Below are 12,225 nucleotides of genomic sequence, written 5' to 3' on the forward strand. Positions count from 1 at the left end.
ATATATATATATATATATATATATATATATATATATATATATATATACACACACACACAAACAATTGCCGTTCCTTCCAAAAACAACAAACCCCTTAGAAACTATTTCAATAAAAACAAAAATTTTGAAATTGACTTTGCTTAAGGTTAACACAGAAGAGTACTTTCTTAAGTATAAATGTTAAAATTCAAATTGCTTTTCTGTATTCTTAAAAGTAGACCATATTCATTTGAGTTTATAAGCACAGAACAACTATTTGATATTCATAGCAGTAAATTTTATTCCTGGATAATTTTATCATGTTTTCAATAGTAAACCTTGTAAAATACTTATTTTAATAATTAATAAATTAATGATCAAGAATGTAATATCCACGTTATTAAAATATACAATGCAGGTTGGTACTAAGAAGATATAGGAAAATGAATGTTAATATCCTCTGAAAAAAGAGCCAAAATTAATGTAAAATGAGAAGACTAAAATTTTGTCAAGGTAAAATACATGGATTGTCTCCAATAGAAATTGTCATACTGATTCTTCAGTTAGAGAGGAATTGAAGAACTGCTTGCCTTTCCTATTACCTTATGGAAAGAGAGTCCAGTGTAGCTCAGAGTGAAGGTAGAGTGTTCAGAATAAAATGAACAAGGGCTGTTGGTGTGTAGAAAAGGATGTATTAGCTATCCAATTAAAAAGATTGTTTGTGTATTTTTCTCCATAAAAATGTCACAGTTTTCCTTTCTTCAAAACTTTATTTATTATAGCCCTCACTCCATCTATAATTTATATATTCTAATCCTTTTTTTTCTTCCCTGATGTCCATGTCTTTTCTTGGGATGTAAAATATTAAATCTTACCCGCTATACTAGAAAGCAGAAATAGTGTTGATATTTTTTTCTTCTAGCTTCTATACCAACCCTAAAATATATGTTCAAGATTTCTAAACTCCCAGGATTCTCTATTTCAAACTTCACTAAGTAAGAACTTAAGAAAATAAAAATATACCACAAAGGCCCCAATCATATTAATCAAGGCACTTCCAACCAATAAAGGACACAATCTATAAGAACTCTTTTTAAGTAGAGAACTGATACTAGAGTTTTCTGACTAGCAAGTTACATGAGGTCTTGCAATGCTGCTCTCACTGACTGGCTTGAGCAAGCCACTTTTAGAAGGTGGTGATATTACTGGTCCCACTGACACACTGGAGTAAAGTGAGTTGTCAGGAATGACAGAAATGGAAGGAGATAGACGATCACTATTGCTCCAGAGAGAGGGTGAACAGCCCTGAAATTCATGTGACAGACAGAAATTCATGTGTCTTGAACAGACACTTTGCTTGGCAGCTGTACAGGAACAACAGAAAGAGAAACATGCCAACAGGGAGAAAGAAGTGGAGGAAGTGAAGAACATGCATGAAGATTATTTGGAAAAGGTCTTTTATGAAAATTAATAGCATAATGACTAAATCAAAGTACACTGAAGTTGAATTTTTGTATGAGTTCTGACTGATACCCTTTATTGAAATATGATTATATTTTCACAGTTTTAAGCAGAATATTGGAGTCTCCAGGACGTCAGAGGAAGAGAGTAGAGGATAAACTGAGACAGGCTGTGATGTATTTTAAGGTCTCTGTAATTGCGGTGTGGTACATTAAGATGAACAATTGTGGACATAGGAGAGGTTCTGGTGAGTAGTCAATGACTGTAGAATTTTCTAGTGTTAATATATGTGACTTCACTTCCCCTGTCCATCCTGAAAGTAAGGAGTTCCCCATGGAAGAACACTCTGGAGACAGAAAGGAAGTTATAGCTATTAGAGGTCATAAGAAAGTAGCACAGTAAACAGTGTCTGAATATCAGACTTTGGGTGACTTTTGGCCGTCATTCTTTTAGCATGGACATTTCTTGCCAAGAGCTGTGCTCTGTCTGGGTGTCAGATTCTATAGTTACAAGATAAAAATCAAAGCTACAATTAGGTTTTTATTCATTTACTACGATAACTATAAGCAAGAGGCCAGAAAGAAGGAGCCTACTCCATCAATAATCCATTGTATTTTCTCTCCTAGGTGGTGATGAAAGGATGGAGGTATGGGATGAGGCACTATGTCATTGCTGAGGGAGACTGAGCAAAATGTTCCTCAGGGTTAGAATTTAGATTTTCTTTCCTTTTCTTTCTTTCTTTCTTTCTTTCTCTTTCTTTCTTTCTTTCTTTCTTTCTTTCTTTCTTTCTTTCTTTCTTTCTTTCTTTCTTTCTTTCTCTTTCTCTCACCTTCCTTCCTTCCTTCCTTCCTTCCTTCCTTCCTTCCTTCCCTCCCTCCTTCCTTCCTTCCTTCTTTTTCTTTCTTTCTTTCTTAGAAGGAGAAGTACTGAATACAGAATCAGATAAGTAAAAGTGTTGTGAAGACCCCAGAATAAACAAAGCTGGAAGCAACATTAAAATGAGGTCTTGACCAGAGTGTCAAATGGAGACCTTTGTACCAAGGCTCAAAATGCAGAGTTGCATGAGCATAGGCCAGCTGGAAACTGACCACCCAACTCAAATGAAAACTGCCCCAGCTCTGCGGTGGTGGGGTTGGGTGGGCAGCTGTGTTCTGGTGAGTTACCAGATTGTAATGTTGGCTCATACTTCTAAAATTAATTTTTATGGCATTTTCCCTAATTTGCATTTTAAATTAAAATATATTTACATCACTTTGCCTCTTCCCCTCCTCTGTCCAATCCCTTCCCTATCCCTTCTATATAATTCCCTCACTCCCTCTCAAACTCATGAACTTTTAAAAATTATTATTGTTACATATGTATATAAATGCATTCATATATAGATGCAACATACTGAGTCCATTTAGTGTTGCTTGTATGTCTATGTTCTGAGGGATAAGTATTGGATAACTTACTAAAGGGTGGGAAAGACTAATTGCTCCTCCTTCATCAGTTGTTATTTGCTTACTGTACATGTTTAACATCCCTGGAAAAATAAGCCTTAAAAGTAACGAATCCTGGAATTTAAAGCTTATACCACCAGGAAAGTACTATATCAGGCTTCCAGGTTTAAAGTGTGAACATAATTTCTTAATTGTGAGACCTATTACTTTATATTTCTTTCAAAATTCATGAAAGTTAAATGGTTATAACTTGCCTAGGCACAAATCATAAAAAGAAATCTGAAACAAAGGTTTAATACTGTGAGCAGGTACTGCCTGATAGAACTGGAAAGAAAATATATTTCCTTCTCATTCAATAGTGATTGTCTCTGAATCAATCTGTGTGCGGACAGCAACTCTGAATGTGAAGTTGAGAACAAGTAATTTCTGTGGGCACCAAATATCTTTTTTTTTTTTCGTATTTTATTTTTTTCTTATCAGTTACATTTTATTAACTATGTACCCCAGCCGTGTCCCGATCCCTCATTCCCTCCCAGTCCCTCCCTCCCTCCCTCCTCTCCACTGTGCCCCTTGCCAAGTCCACTGATAGGGGGGACCTCCTCCCCATTCATCCGATCCTGTTTTATCAGGTATCCTCAGGACTGGCTGCAAAGCTCTCCTCTGTGGCCTAACAGGACTGCTCCTCCCTTGGGGGGGGGGTGGGGAGGCCAAAGAGCCAGTCATTGAGTTCCTGTTAGAAATAGTCCTTGTTCCCCTCACTATGGGAAACCAATTGGTTACTGAGCTACCACAGGCTACATCTGAGCAGAGGTTCTAGGTTACATTCATACATGATCCTTGGTTGCATGTCAGTCTCAGAAAAGACCCTGTGCCCAGATATCTTTGGTCCTTGTGGAGCTCCTATCCTTTCCTCATCAGTCTAACTCCCCTTCTTTCTTATGATTCCCTGCACCCTGCCAAAGGTTTGGTCACGAGTCTTTGCTTTGAAAACACCGCTAGTTAGAGTCTTTCCAATGCGCTCAGTAGACTCCTGTCAATATTCAATGCGTATCCCATCTGTCTTTCAAAACGAGGATTGATAATCTTACCCCATGTCCACTCTCTTGATTATCTTTTTTAGGTGTATAGATTTCATTATGTTTATTATATCTTACAGGTCTATATAAGTGAGTATATACCGTGTTTGTCTTTCTCCTTCTGGGATATTTCACTCAAGATGATCTTTTCTAGATTCCACCATTTGCCTGCAAATTTCATGATTTCCTCCTTTTTGATTGCTGAGTAGTATTCCATTGAGTAAAAATACCACAATTTCTGTACCCATTCCTCCGTTGATGGACATCTGGGTTGTTTCCAGGTTCTGGCTATTACAAATAAAGCTGCTATAAACATGGTTGAGCAAATATCTCTTTTGTGTACTTGAGCAAACTTTGGGTATATACCTAGCGGTGGTATAGCTGGGTCATGAGGAAGCATTATTCCTAATTGTCTTAGAAAGCGCCAGATAGATTTCCAGAGTGGTTGTACCAGTTTACATTCCCACCAGCAGTGGAGGAGGGTTCCCCTTTCTCCACAACCTCTCCAGCATGTGTTGTCCCTTGAGTTTTTCATTTTGGCCATTCTGATGGGTGTAAGGTGAAATCTCAGGGTTATTTTGATTTGCATTTCCCTGATGGCTAATGAGGATGAGCATTTCTTTAAGTGTTTCTCTGCCATTCGATATTCCTCTGTCGAGAATTCTTTGTTTAGTTCTGTTCCCCATTTTTTAATTGGATTACTTGGTTTGCTGCTTTTCAGCTTCCTTAGTTCTTTGTATATACTAGATATTAGTCCTCTGTCAGATAAAGGGTTAGTGAAGATTCTTTCCCAATCTGTAGGCAGGCATTTTGTTTTGATGACAGTGTCCTTTGCTTTACAGAAGCTGCTCAGTTTCATGAGGTCCCATTTATTGATTGTTGCTCTTAGAGCCTGTGCTGTTGACACCAAATATCTTTACTGATGTTCATGTATAAACTTCATGACTTCGTTTAGAGACTCATATTTGGATTGTGTAATTGAGAGGTCTCATAATGGGCTCTTGCGTAGCTTGAATTCAAGAATATTGAATTCATTGAATTCAACATTGAAGAGAGATAAATACTCAGGCTTGTTTACCAGAAAAAAAAATACACATTTTGGGTTGCAATTGTTTTATCTAGTCTAATCAGTGACTGCAGAGTTGATGATGTAAAAGTAGAATTTTATCTAACACTGGTCAATGGGAAGAAAAACATTTGTTTTACCCAGAAATAGTTGGTGCTCCTTAAAACTACAATTTTATTCATTTTGCTTTTTGGTGATAGCTTGATTTGTCTGAAAGCTCCTGGAGCTGGTGAAGTAAAATGCAAGACCCCAGACATAAGCACCACGAGGAAAAAACTGACTTAACTAGGTGTGCCCACATTTTATAGAGGAAAATTTTTCTGAAGGTGATCATGAGGCCAGAAGGGCACAATAAACCCTCTTTTCAAACATAAATATAAGCAACACTGCCATGTGAATATAATAAATGGAAATCAGATTGTTCCTGGATGATTAGTCCTAAATGGCAAAAAAAGAAAAAAAAAAAAAAAGAAAAGAAAGAAAGAAAAAAAATCCAGCCTCTCATCTATTGCCAAACCACGAGAATGCAGATAAAAGCTAACCATGGAGTCAAGGAATGGAAACATTTTAGTGTATCTAAATGATACTTTAGCATAAGGAACAATTTGTAAAACTAACATAAGGTTTCCACAATCTTGATGTAATGAGGAGATACATATAAAGGGTAATATTAAGGCTTATTTCATTTGCTAGAAATGGAACCTGTGACTTAGCCAACTGAGTAGAATTTAGGACTGTTAACATCCTGTCTTGGGATGGCCATATGTGAGGTCATCTGTTTGGGAGGGTTGTACTCCACTTAGCACAAAAACATTAAAACCTCATTAAGCATTTAATGACAATTGTTGTGCATAAAACTTACCTATATTAATATATGTGGATAATGGGATCCTTAATCAATTCCAGTATTTCTTCACTTACTGTATAGACCTCTCTTTCTTTATCTAAACTACTAGAAAGTTTAATAATGTTGTAAGCAATCTATATTTATTCCTGAGTTCATCACAAAAAGTAAAAATGTACAGAGTTTGCAGAATTTCAATTCCAGAGCACTCTGTCGAATGTTGAGAGGTGATCTTTCCTGGGGTATCCTTGAAGGTATGATTAAAGTATCAGAAGAAAGAACAGATGGGCATTATATCTAACTTAACAGAAACTGGCTAACCTGAAAACACATGACCGGTCATTGAGTAAGATGCTTACAGTTTAATTTGTATTTTAATTATTGTATATCTGTCATTTTTCCAGCTCAGTAGTTTGAACCATTCCAAATCTTTAAAAATGGGTATTCCTAAGTATGACTACATATTAAATAGTTGAAAGTAATGTGAACTTATTTTAAAATTTTACTGTAATAAATGTGGAAAATTATTTTACAGTAGAAAAGGAAATATAGCTACACTTAGGAAATATGCTTTTTTTAGACAGCTTATGTTCACTGCTTTGTAAATAAATTAGAAAATGAAAAGCAAAGATATTGGTTAATAATTTCTTCAAAAAAGAAAATCCCTGAAACCATATATATACATACAGCAAAATGAACTCAGTAGGTTGTACTTATATATTTGTGAAAATGTATACATAAATATATATGTAACAATAACTATCAAAGAAAAAGAGGCTATCAATTTTGAAAGTATCAGGGAAGGGAAGGACAGAGGGTATTGGAGTAAGGGTACTTGAGAGGTGATGGAGTGAAGAAAGGGAAGAAGAAAATTGATGTAATTTTATTTTAATTAAAAATGTGCTGAAAGATAAAGAATAAAAGTAGGCTAATAAAATCCTATAACAGTATTTTCAAAACTAATGGATCACATTTGTCACAATTCAGGTTTTAGTATTACCAATTAATGTTATATAAATTTTAGATTCTAGAATATTTTTAATTGACTCTCTTTTAACAATCAAACATTTCCTATGTTCATTTTCATACAAACATCATTTCCTTACAGTGAGAATAAGCACTGCAATGCTCTACTAAGGAGGTTCTCAACCTGTGGGTCTTAACCCTGTTGCTGGTTAAACTACTTTTTTACATGGGTCCCATATCAGATATGTAGATTATACTTCATTACAGTTCTAACAAAGCAATGAAATAATTTTATGTTTGCAGGTTTGCAGTCACCACAGCATTAAGCACTGACTTAGGGTGTCTCAGCATTAAGAAGGTTGAGAACTGCTCTAGAATGTCACGGAACTGCACTGCATTAAGTCCCTTATGCCTATTCCTCTTGCTTCAATGAAACTTTGTTTTATTTTACAGAAATCTTACTGTATTCAAATGTTCAAGGCTCATTTACAACCTAGCACTGACTCCATCTTTTCACAGGTATCCGGTTACAGTTCAGGACAGTGTCTGCTGAGATGTGCTGGGGAGAGAGCAGTTTTGTAAATGTGTCCCAAAATCCACTTCATCCTCCCACACCTTCCCTTTCAATGAGATGGCCTTAATTTCTGTCCTCGAAGAAAGAAAACACTGTGAATATTCTTTGGGTTTGCGTCCCAACGATGAAACACTTATTCCTTTGACAATGCAAAGGCTAAAACAAAGCATACCTAACAAATTCTAGAAACAACTACTTAAAACTTGCTGGAAAAGGAGCCTCCCTCTCCCTCTGTGTCTTACAGCAAGACTTATAATAAGCCTTTCAATATAGCTCAAAAGGATGTGTGTTGCATTTTGCATTTTTGGAGCCAAAACAGAAGACAAAATTTGAGCCACTGTTTTGTATCTTGAGAAGAAGCATGTAAGCCAAAACAAAACAACACAAAACCCTGGAAGGGAGTATAAAGTGAAGGGGAAAAACAAGAATTATACTAAGGTTAGGGCCACAGGAGGCTCCGCAGCCCACTGAGCTGATTGTACTCAGGAGGCTCCCAACCCTTCCTTGTCCAGTGACAGCAGCTGACTGTTAGCAGTGCTGTCGAGCAGAGCAGCGCTCATACAAACTCTCAGCACAGAGGGTGGAAATACATGCCTTTCAGAGTTCAGAGTAAAGAGGGAAAATGATCAACTTCCAGGGCATGCCAGCTTAAAGCCCTAAGCCTAGTTTTCATAGAAGCATCCTTCTTCATGGAAATGAACTGGTGAGCCATTATACTATTAATTCTATACAATTCTATATATATGTTATATATGAAAGTTGCTAAAATTGTTCCAACAGTTTACTTGCCTCACAATTGTGCTCAAGTCCACACAATCATGTTGTAAGTTAAATATTTAGTGTAAATAAAATGCATTGATTAATGAAGATTATAGATTATTTGTGGTACAGATTATTAAACAGAAAAAAATATCCAGTCTTAAATACATTTTTGCTGGAGAAAAATAGCTTTAAATTGCACCTCTTTCAAAAATAATTCCTTTTACCAACTCACTTAATAGTGATATCATCCTTAGAATTTAGGAAAGAATTTTAAAATGGAACAGGTCAGACTCCAATCATTATATGACAAATGCTTGCATGATGTCTGAACAGAACCTGCTTCATTTCAGTGTCTGAAGCAACTGTATCCAGTACACACTCTTGTTCTCAGTCTCTTTTCTAAAGTAAAGTTCAACACTGCAGGACTAGACTGTGTGGCCATTGTGTCCAACCCCAGTAAATAACAACCAACAGGAATGAAAGCCCGAATTTGACACACAGGTTGATAGTATATTAGATCGTAAGACCAAAGTGAGGTTTAAATTATTTAAAAAAACATGAACAAGCAAAAAGAACATGAAAGCAATTGTGTTTTGAAGTACCTATGGAATTTAAACATGAAAAACCGCCCGTTGACCAGTCTTCCTCTCTACCCACACTTTGTCATTATTGATGACAGTTCTGATTTAAATCAGTGCAGGCCCCCGAATAAGAGGCATCTGGCGTCCCAACACTGCACACTTTCTCAATGTACTTACTGAAGAGGGTGACACTTGAGTTACTCTCAACCGGTTTTCCAGATCTTGAACTTTATTTTTAAGTTCCATATTTTCTGTTTCTAAATCTTGGATCTAAAATCAAAAGATTATTGAATAACTCAGGATTATTTTTCTTTGAAAATAATGGCTGTTATCTTGGCTACATTAGCAAATCACATTTTATTCTATTAAAATTCAAATCTTCTCTTATGTACAAGGAAGAAAATTAGTTGATAAAGCTAGGGAAATTAACAGAAGATCTTAGGTCAGTTGAACGACATGAAAGTTTTAAAAAAATCTTCTCTGTGTACCTAATGTCTCATTTCTTTATTTTCTTGTTGAGCTGTACAATTTATACCCATAATCTTGTAGTACAACCACAAGACAAAGTTGCTCATGCTGACTCTGAGGTGTGGAGAAGGGGCATAATTGAATTAAAGGAATCTGATCTGCTTGGGAAACCACTTACCCAGCATCTGCTGCCTCTGCTGCTCTGATCCCCATGAGAAGCATCAGGAAGTGAAGCAAAGTCACATGAGAACACTAAGTTCTTGTGGGAATTCAATATAAAAGAGTTAAAGACTGTGCAAGGGATTCAGGATGAAGAATTATAGGAACATGGTGAAAGCAGCTCCTGCCTTCAGAGGGACAATTAATGGCAGGCCTTCTCTGTCTGATGGTAGGAAAGCTTCCTGGTACACACACCAGACCAATTTGAAACAAGAAGGTTAGTTTACTCACTCTTTTCTGCATCCCAGCAATCTGTTTTCTTGTTTCCACATCTTTTCCTCCAGATTCTAGAAACTTCCTATATGCCAGATCGAATGCTTGGCCAATTGTTAATGTTATTTCTTCAGCCTTTGTGAAAAATCACACAATGAAGACCTTCATGTTAATATATAAAGCTATTACTGAATCTCCCATAAAAAAACTAATAGAAAACAGCAGAAGGAAAGAGTAATGGCCAAGCAAATTATGCTGTACTATCATTTAGCCTCAAGAGTAAACTCAAGTGTAGTAAAGGAGGCGACCAACGAACAGCTATTAAAGTTAGAAAGTTGTGCAAATTCCCCTTGCTACCTACACCATTTAATTGAAGAACTTTAGTTTTTCTCCGTTCCTTAAAAACCTAGTACAATTAGATGTAAGCATTGAATTGAGCAGTTTCTCTTGCTGTTTTGCTATGTTTTATTTTCCTAGTGAGAGAAGGGTTTTTAAACTCTGGGCAGCTAATGTGGAGGAATCCACCTGGGCGGAAAACTCCAGGACCCTCTCTAAATGGAGGAACCCTAAATGTTCCTCACTGAAGTGAGCAGTTTAAGTAGGATCAGATGAAGACAGAAATTTGAAATTTTATGAGAGCTCTGACTTTTCAGTGACGGTAAACAGTTCATATTTTTGTAAGATAATGATAATTGAACAAAGTACCGCTGTCATCTGACCTGGAACTGCTATACATTCTAAGAAGAAGAAACTGCTACAGACTTCTAAAGTCCACTAGCTCATTATTTTTTCCTCTGAATCTCTACAATTTCATGGCATTTACATAAAGCATTCGTGAAAAACTGATTTACTTAATTAGCCCAAAAAGTTTTAATGAAGCATTAACTGACTCAATGCACTGACAAAAGCCATATTCAATAAGATGAATTCCTATTTTTAATGACAGGAAAATATTGATAACATTAAATATTGCAGACATCACACTTTAACAAACTGACATTGTAATACTTTTTATTTATTATGAGCTACATAAAAGAAAACATTAAAGGTGGGCTTTTGTTACACAAAATAAAGATAAAAATATGTGCATAAGTCATGCAGATCTCTATTTCACAAAAGTGAAAAATGACAAATGAAAAATAAATTAAATAAAATTAAAATAATAAAAATAGATGAAAAATAAATTACAATAAGCTAAGTAAAAGTACTAAGTAAATAAAAATGTCACTGATCAAATTCCATTTGCCCAAAGAGTCAAGCTAAAATCAATGTTAAAAAATATCCCAGCAAAATGGATTAATGGGTCAAGGCCCTGATGCCAAGCCAGAATTCAACCAGGAAACTCCCACGGTTGAAAGAGAGATCCAAATACTGTAAGTTGTTCTTTGACCACAGCATGTGCGACATTACAAATGCGTACCCACACACGTAATACACACACACACACACACACAGGAGAAAGAGAAGGAGAGAGAGAGGAATAAACAAATAATTCAATTTAAAAACATATGACCTCCTTCTTGATTAGTTTCTTTAGATGTACAGATTTTAGTAGGTTTATCCTATATTATATGTCTATATGAGTGAGTATATACTGTGTGTGTCTTTCTGCTTCTGGGACACCTCACTTAGGATGATCTTTTCTACCTCCCACCATTTGGCTGCAAATTTCATGATTTCCTTGTTTTTTATTGCTGAGTAATACTCCATTGTGTAGATGTACCACAATTTCTGTATCCATTCCTCTGTTGAGGGACATCTAGGTTGTTTCCAGCTTCTGTCTATTACAAATAAAGCTGCTACAAACATGGTTGAGCATCTTTTGGTTATATACCTAGGAGTGGTATAGCTGGATCTTGAGGAAGCGCTTTCCTAATTGGCAGAGAAGTTGCACAACCCCATTCAGAAAGGCAAAGAGGATGGATATCAGAAAAGAGAGAAAATAAGGAACAGGACAGGAGCCTACCACAGAGGGCCTCTGAAAGGCTCTACCCTGCAGGGTTATCAGATGCTAAGACTTATAGCTAAACTTTGGGCAGAGTATAGGGAATCATATGAAAGAAGGGGGAGAGATAGAAAGACTTGGAGAGGACAGGAGCTTCACAAGGAGAGCAACAAACCAAAAAATCTGGGCACAGGGGTCTTTTCTGAGACAGATACTCCAACCGATGACTAACCAAGAGATAACTTAGAACTCTGCACAGATGTAGCCAATGGCAGTTCCGTGTCCAACTGGGTTCCATAGTAATGGGAACAGGGACTGTCTCTGACATGAACTGATTAGCTTGCTCTTTGATCACCTCCCCCTGAGAAAGGAGCAGCCTTACTAAGAAACAGAGGAAGACAATGCAGCCACTCCTGATGAGACTTGATAGACTAGATCAGAAGGAAGAAGAGGAAGACCTCTCCTAACAGTGGACTTGGGGAGGGACATGGGTGAAATGGAGGAAAAAGGGTGAGATTGGGAGGGGAGGAGGGGAGAGGCTAGAAGGGGATAAAAAGTAAATAAACTGTAATTAATAAAAATAAAAATTAAAAATAAACAGCCAAAGCACATAACATTTTTTTAAAAAA

At 36.4% G+C, this 12,225-nt stretch overlaps 1 protein-coding gene and 1 long non-coding RNA gene across 5 annotated transcripts in view; one reads left to right on the forward strand and one right to left on the reverse strand.

Moving 5' to 3' along the window:
* The window catches only part of LOC129683986 (uncharacterized), a 14,599-nt gene extending 11,972 nt beyond the window's left edge, over positions 1-2,627 (forward strand). The window contains exons 3-4 of the long non-coding RNA XR_008721229.1: positions 1,544-1,687; positions 2,067-2,627. This is a non-coding gene — a long non-coding RNA (uncharacterized LOC129683986). The remainder of the gene's footprint in view (positions 1-1,543; positions 1,688-2,066) is intronic.
* Positions 1-12,225, reverse strand: part of Gulp1 (GULP PTB domain containing engulfment adaptor 1) — a 280,339-nt gene that overhangs the window by 15,548 nt on the left and 252,566 nt on the right. For 3 of the 4 annotated variants that reach the window (XM_055617032.1, XM_055617031.1, XM_055617033.1), the window contains 3 exons: positions 9,670-9,786; positions 9,398-9,421; positions 8,929-9,021 (listed from right to left, as the gene is read on the reverse strand). In XM_055617032.1, coding sequence (XP_055473007.1) covers positions 8,929-9,021; positions 9,398-9,421; positions 9,670-9,786 — 234 coding nt within the window. The remainder of the gene's footprint in view (positions 1-8,928; positions 9,022-9,397; positions 9,422-9,669; positions 9,787-12,225) is intronic. The other variant, XM_055617034.1, reaches the window with a different exon arrangement.

Source organism: Psammomys obesus, unplaced genomic scaffold (assembly GCF_907164565.1).
Source record: "Psammomys obesus unplaced genomic scaffold, mPsaObe1.curated_primary_1811, whole genome shotgun sequence".
NCBI lineage: Eukaryota > Metazoa > Chordata > Mammalia > Rodentia > Muridae > Psammomys > Psammomys obesus.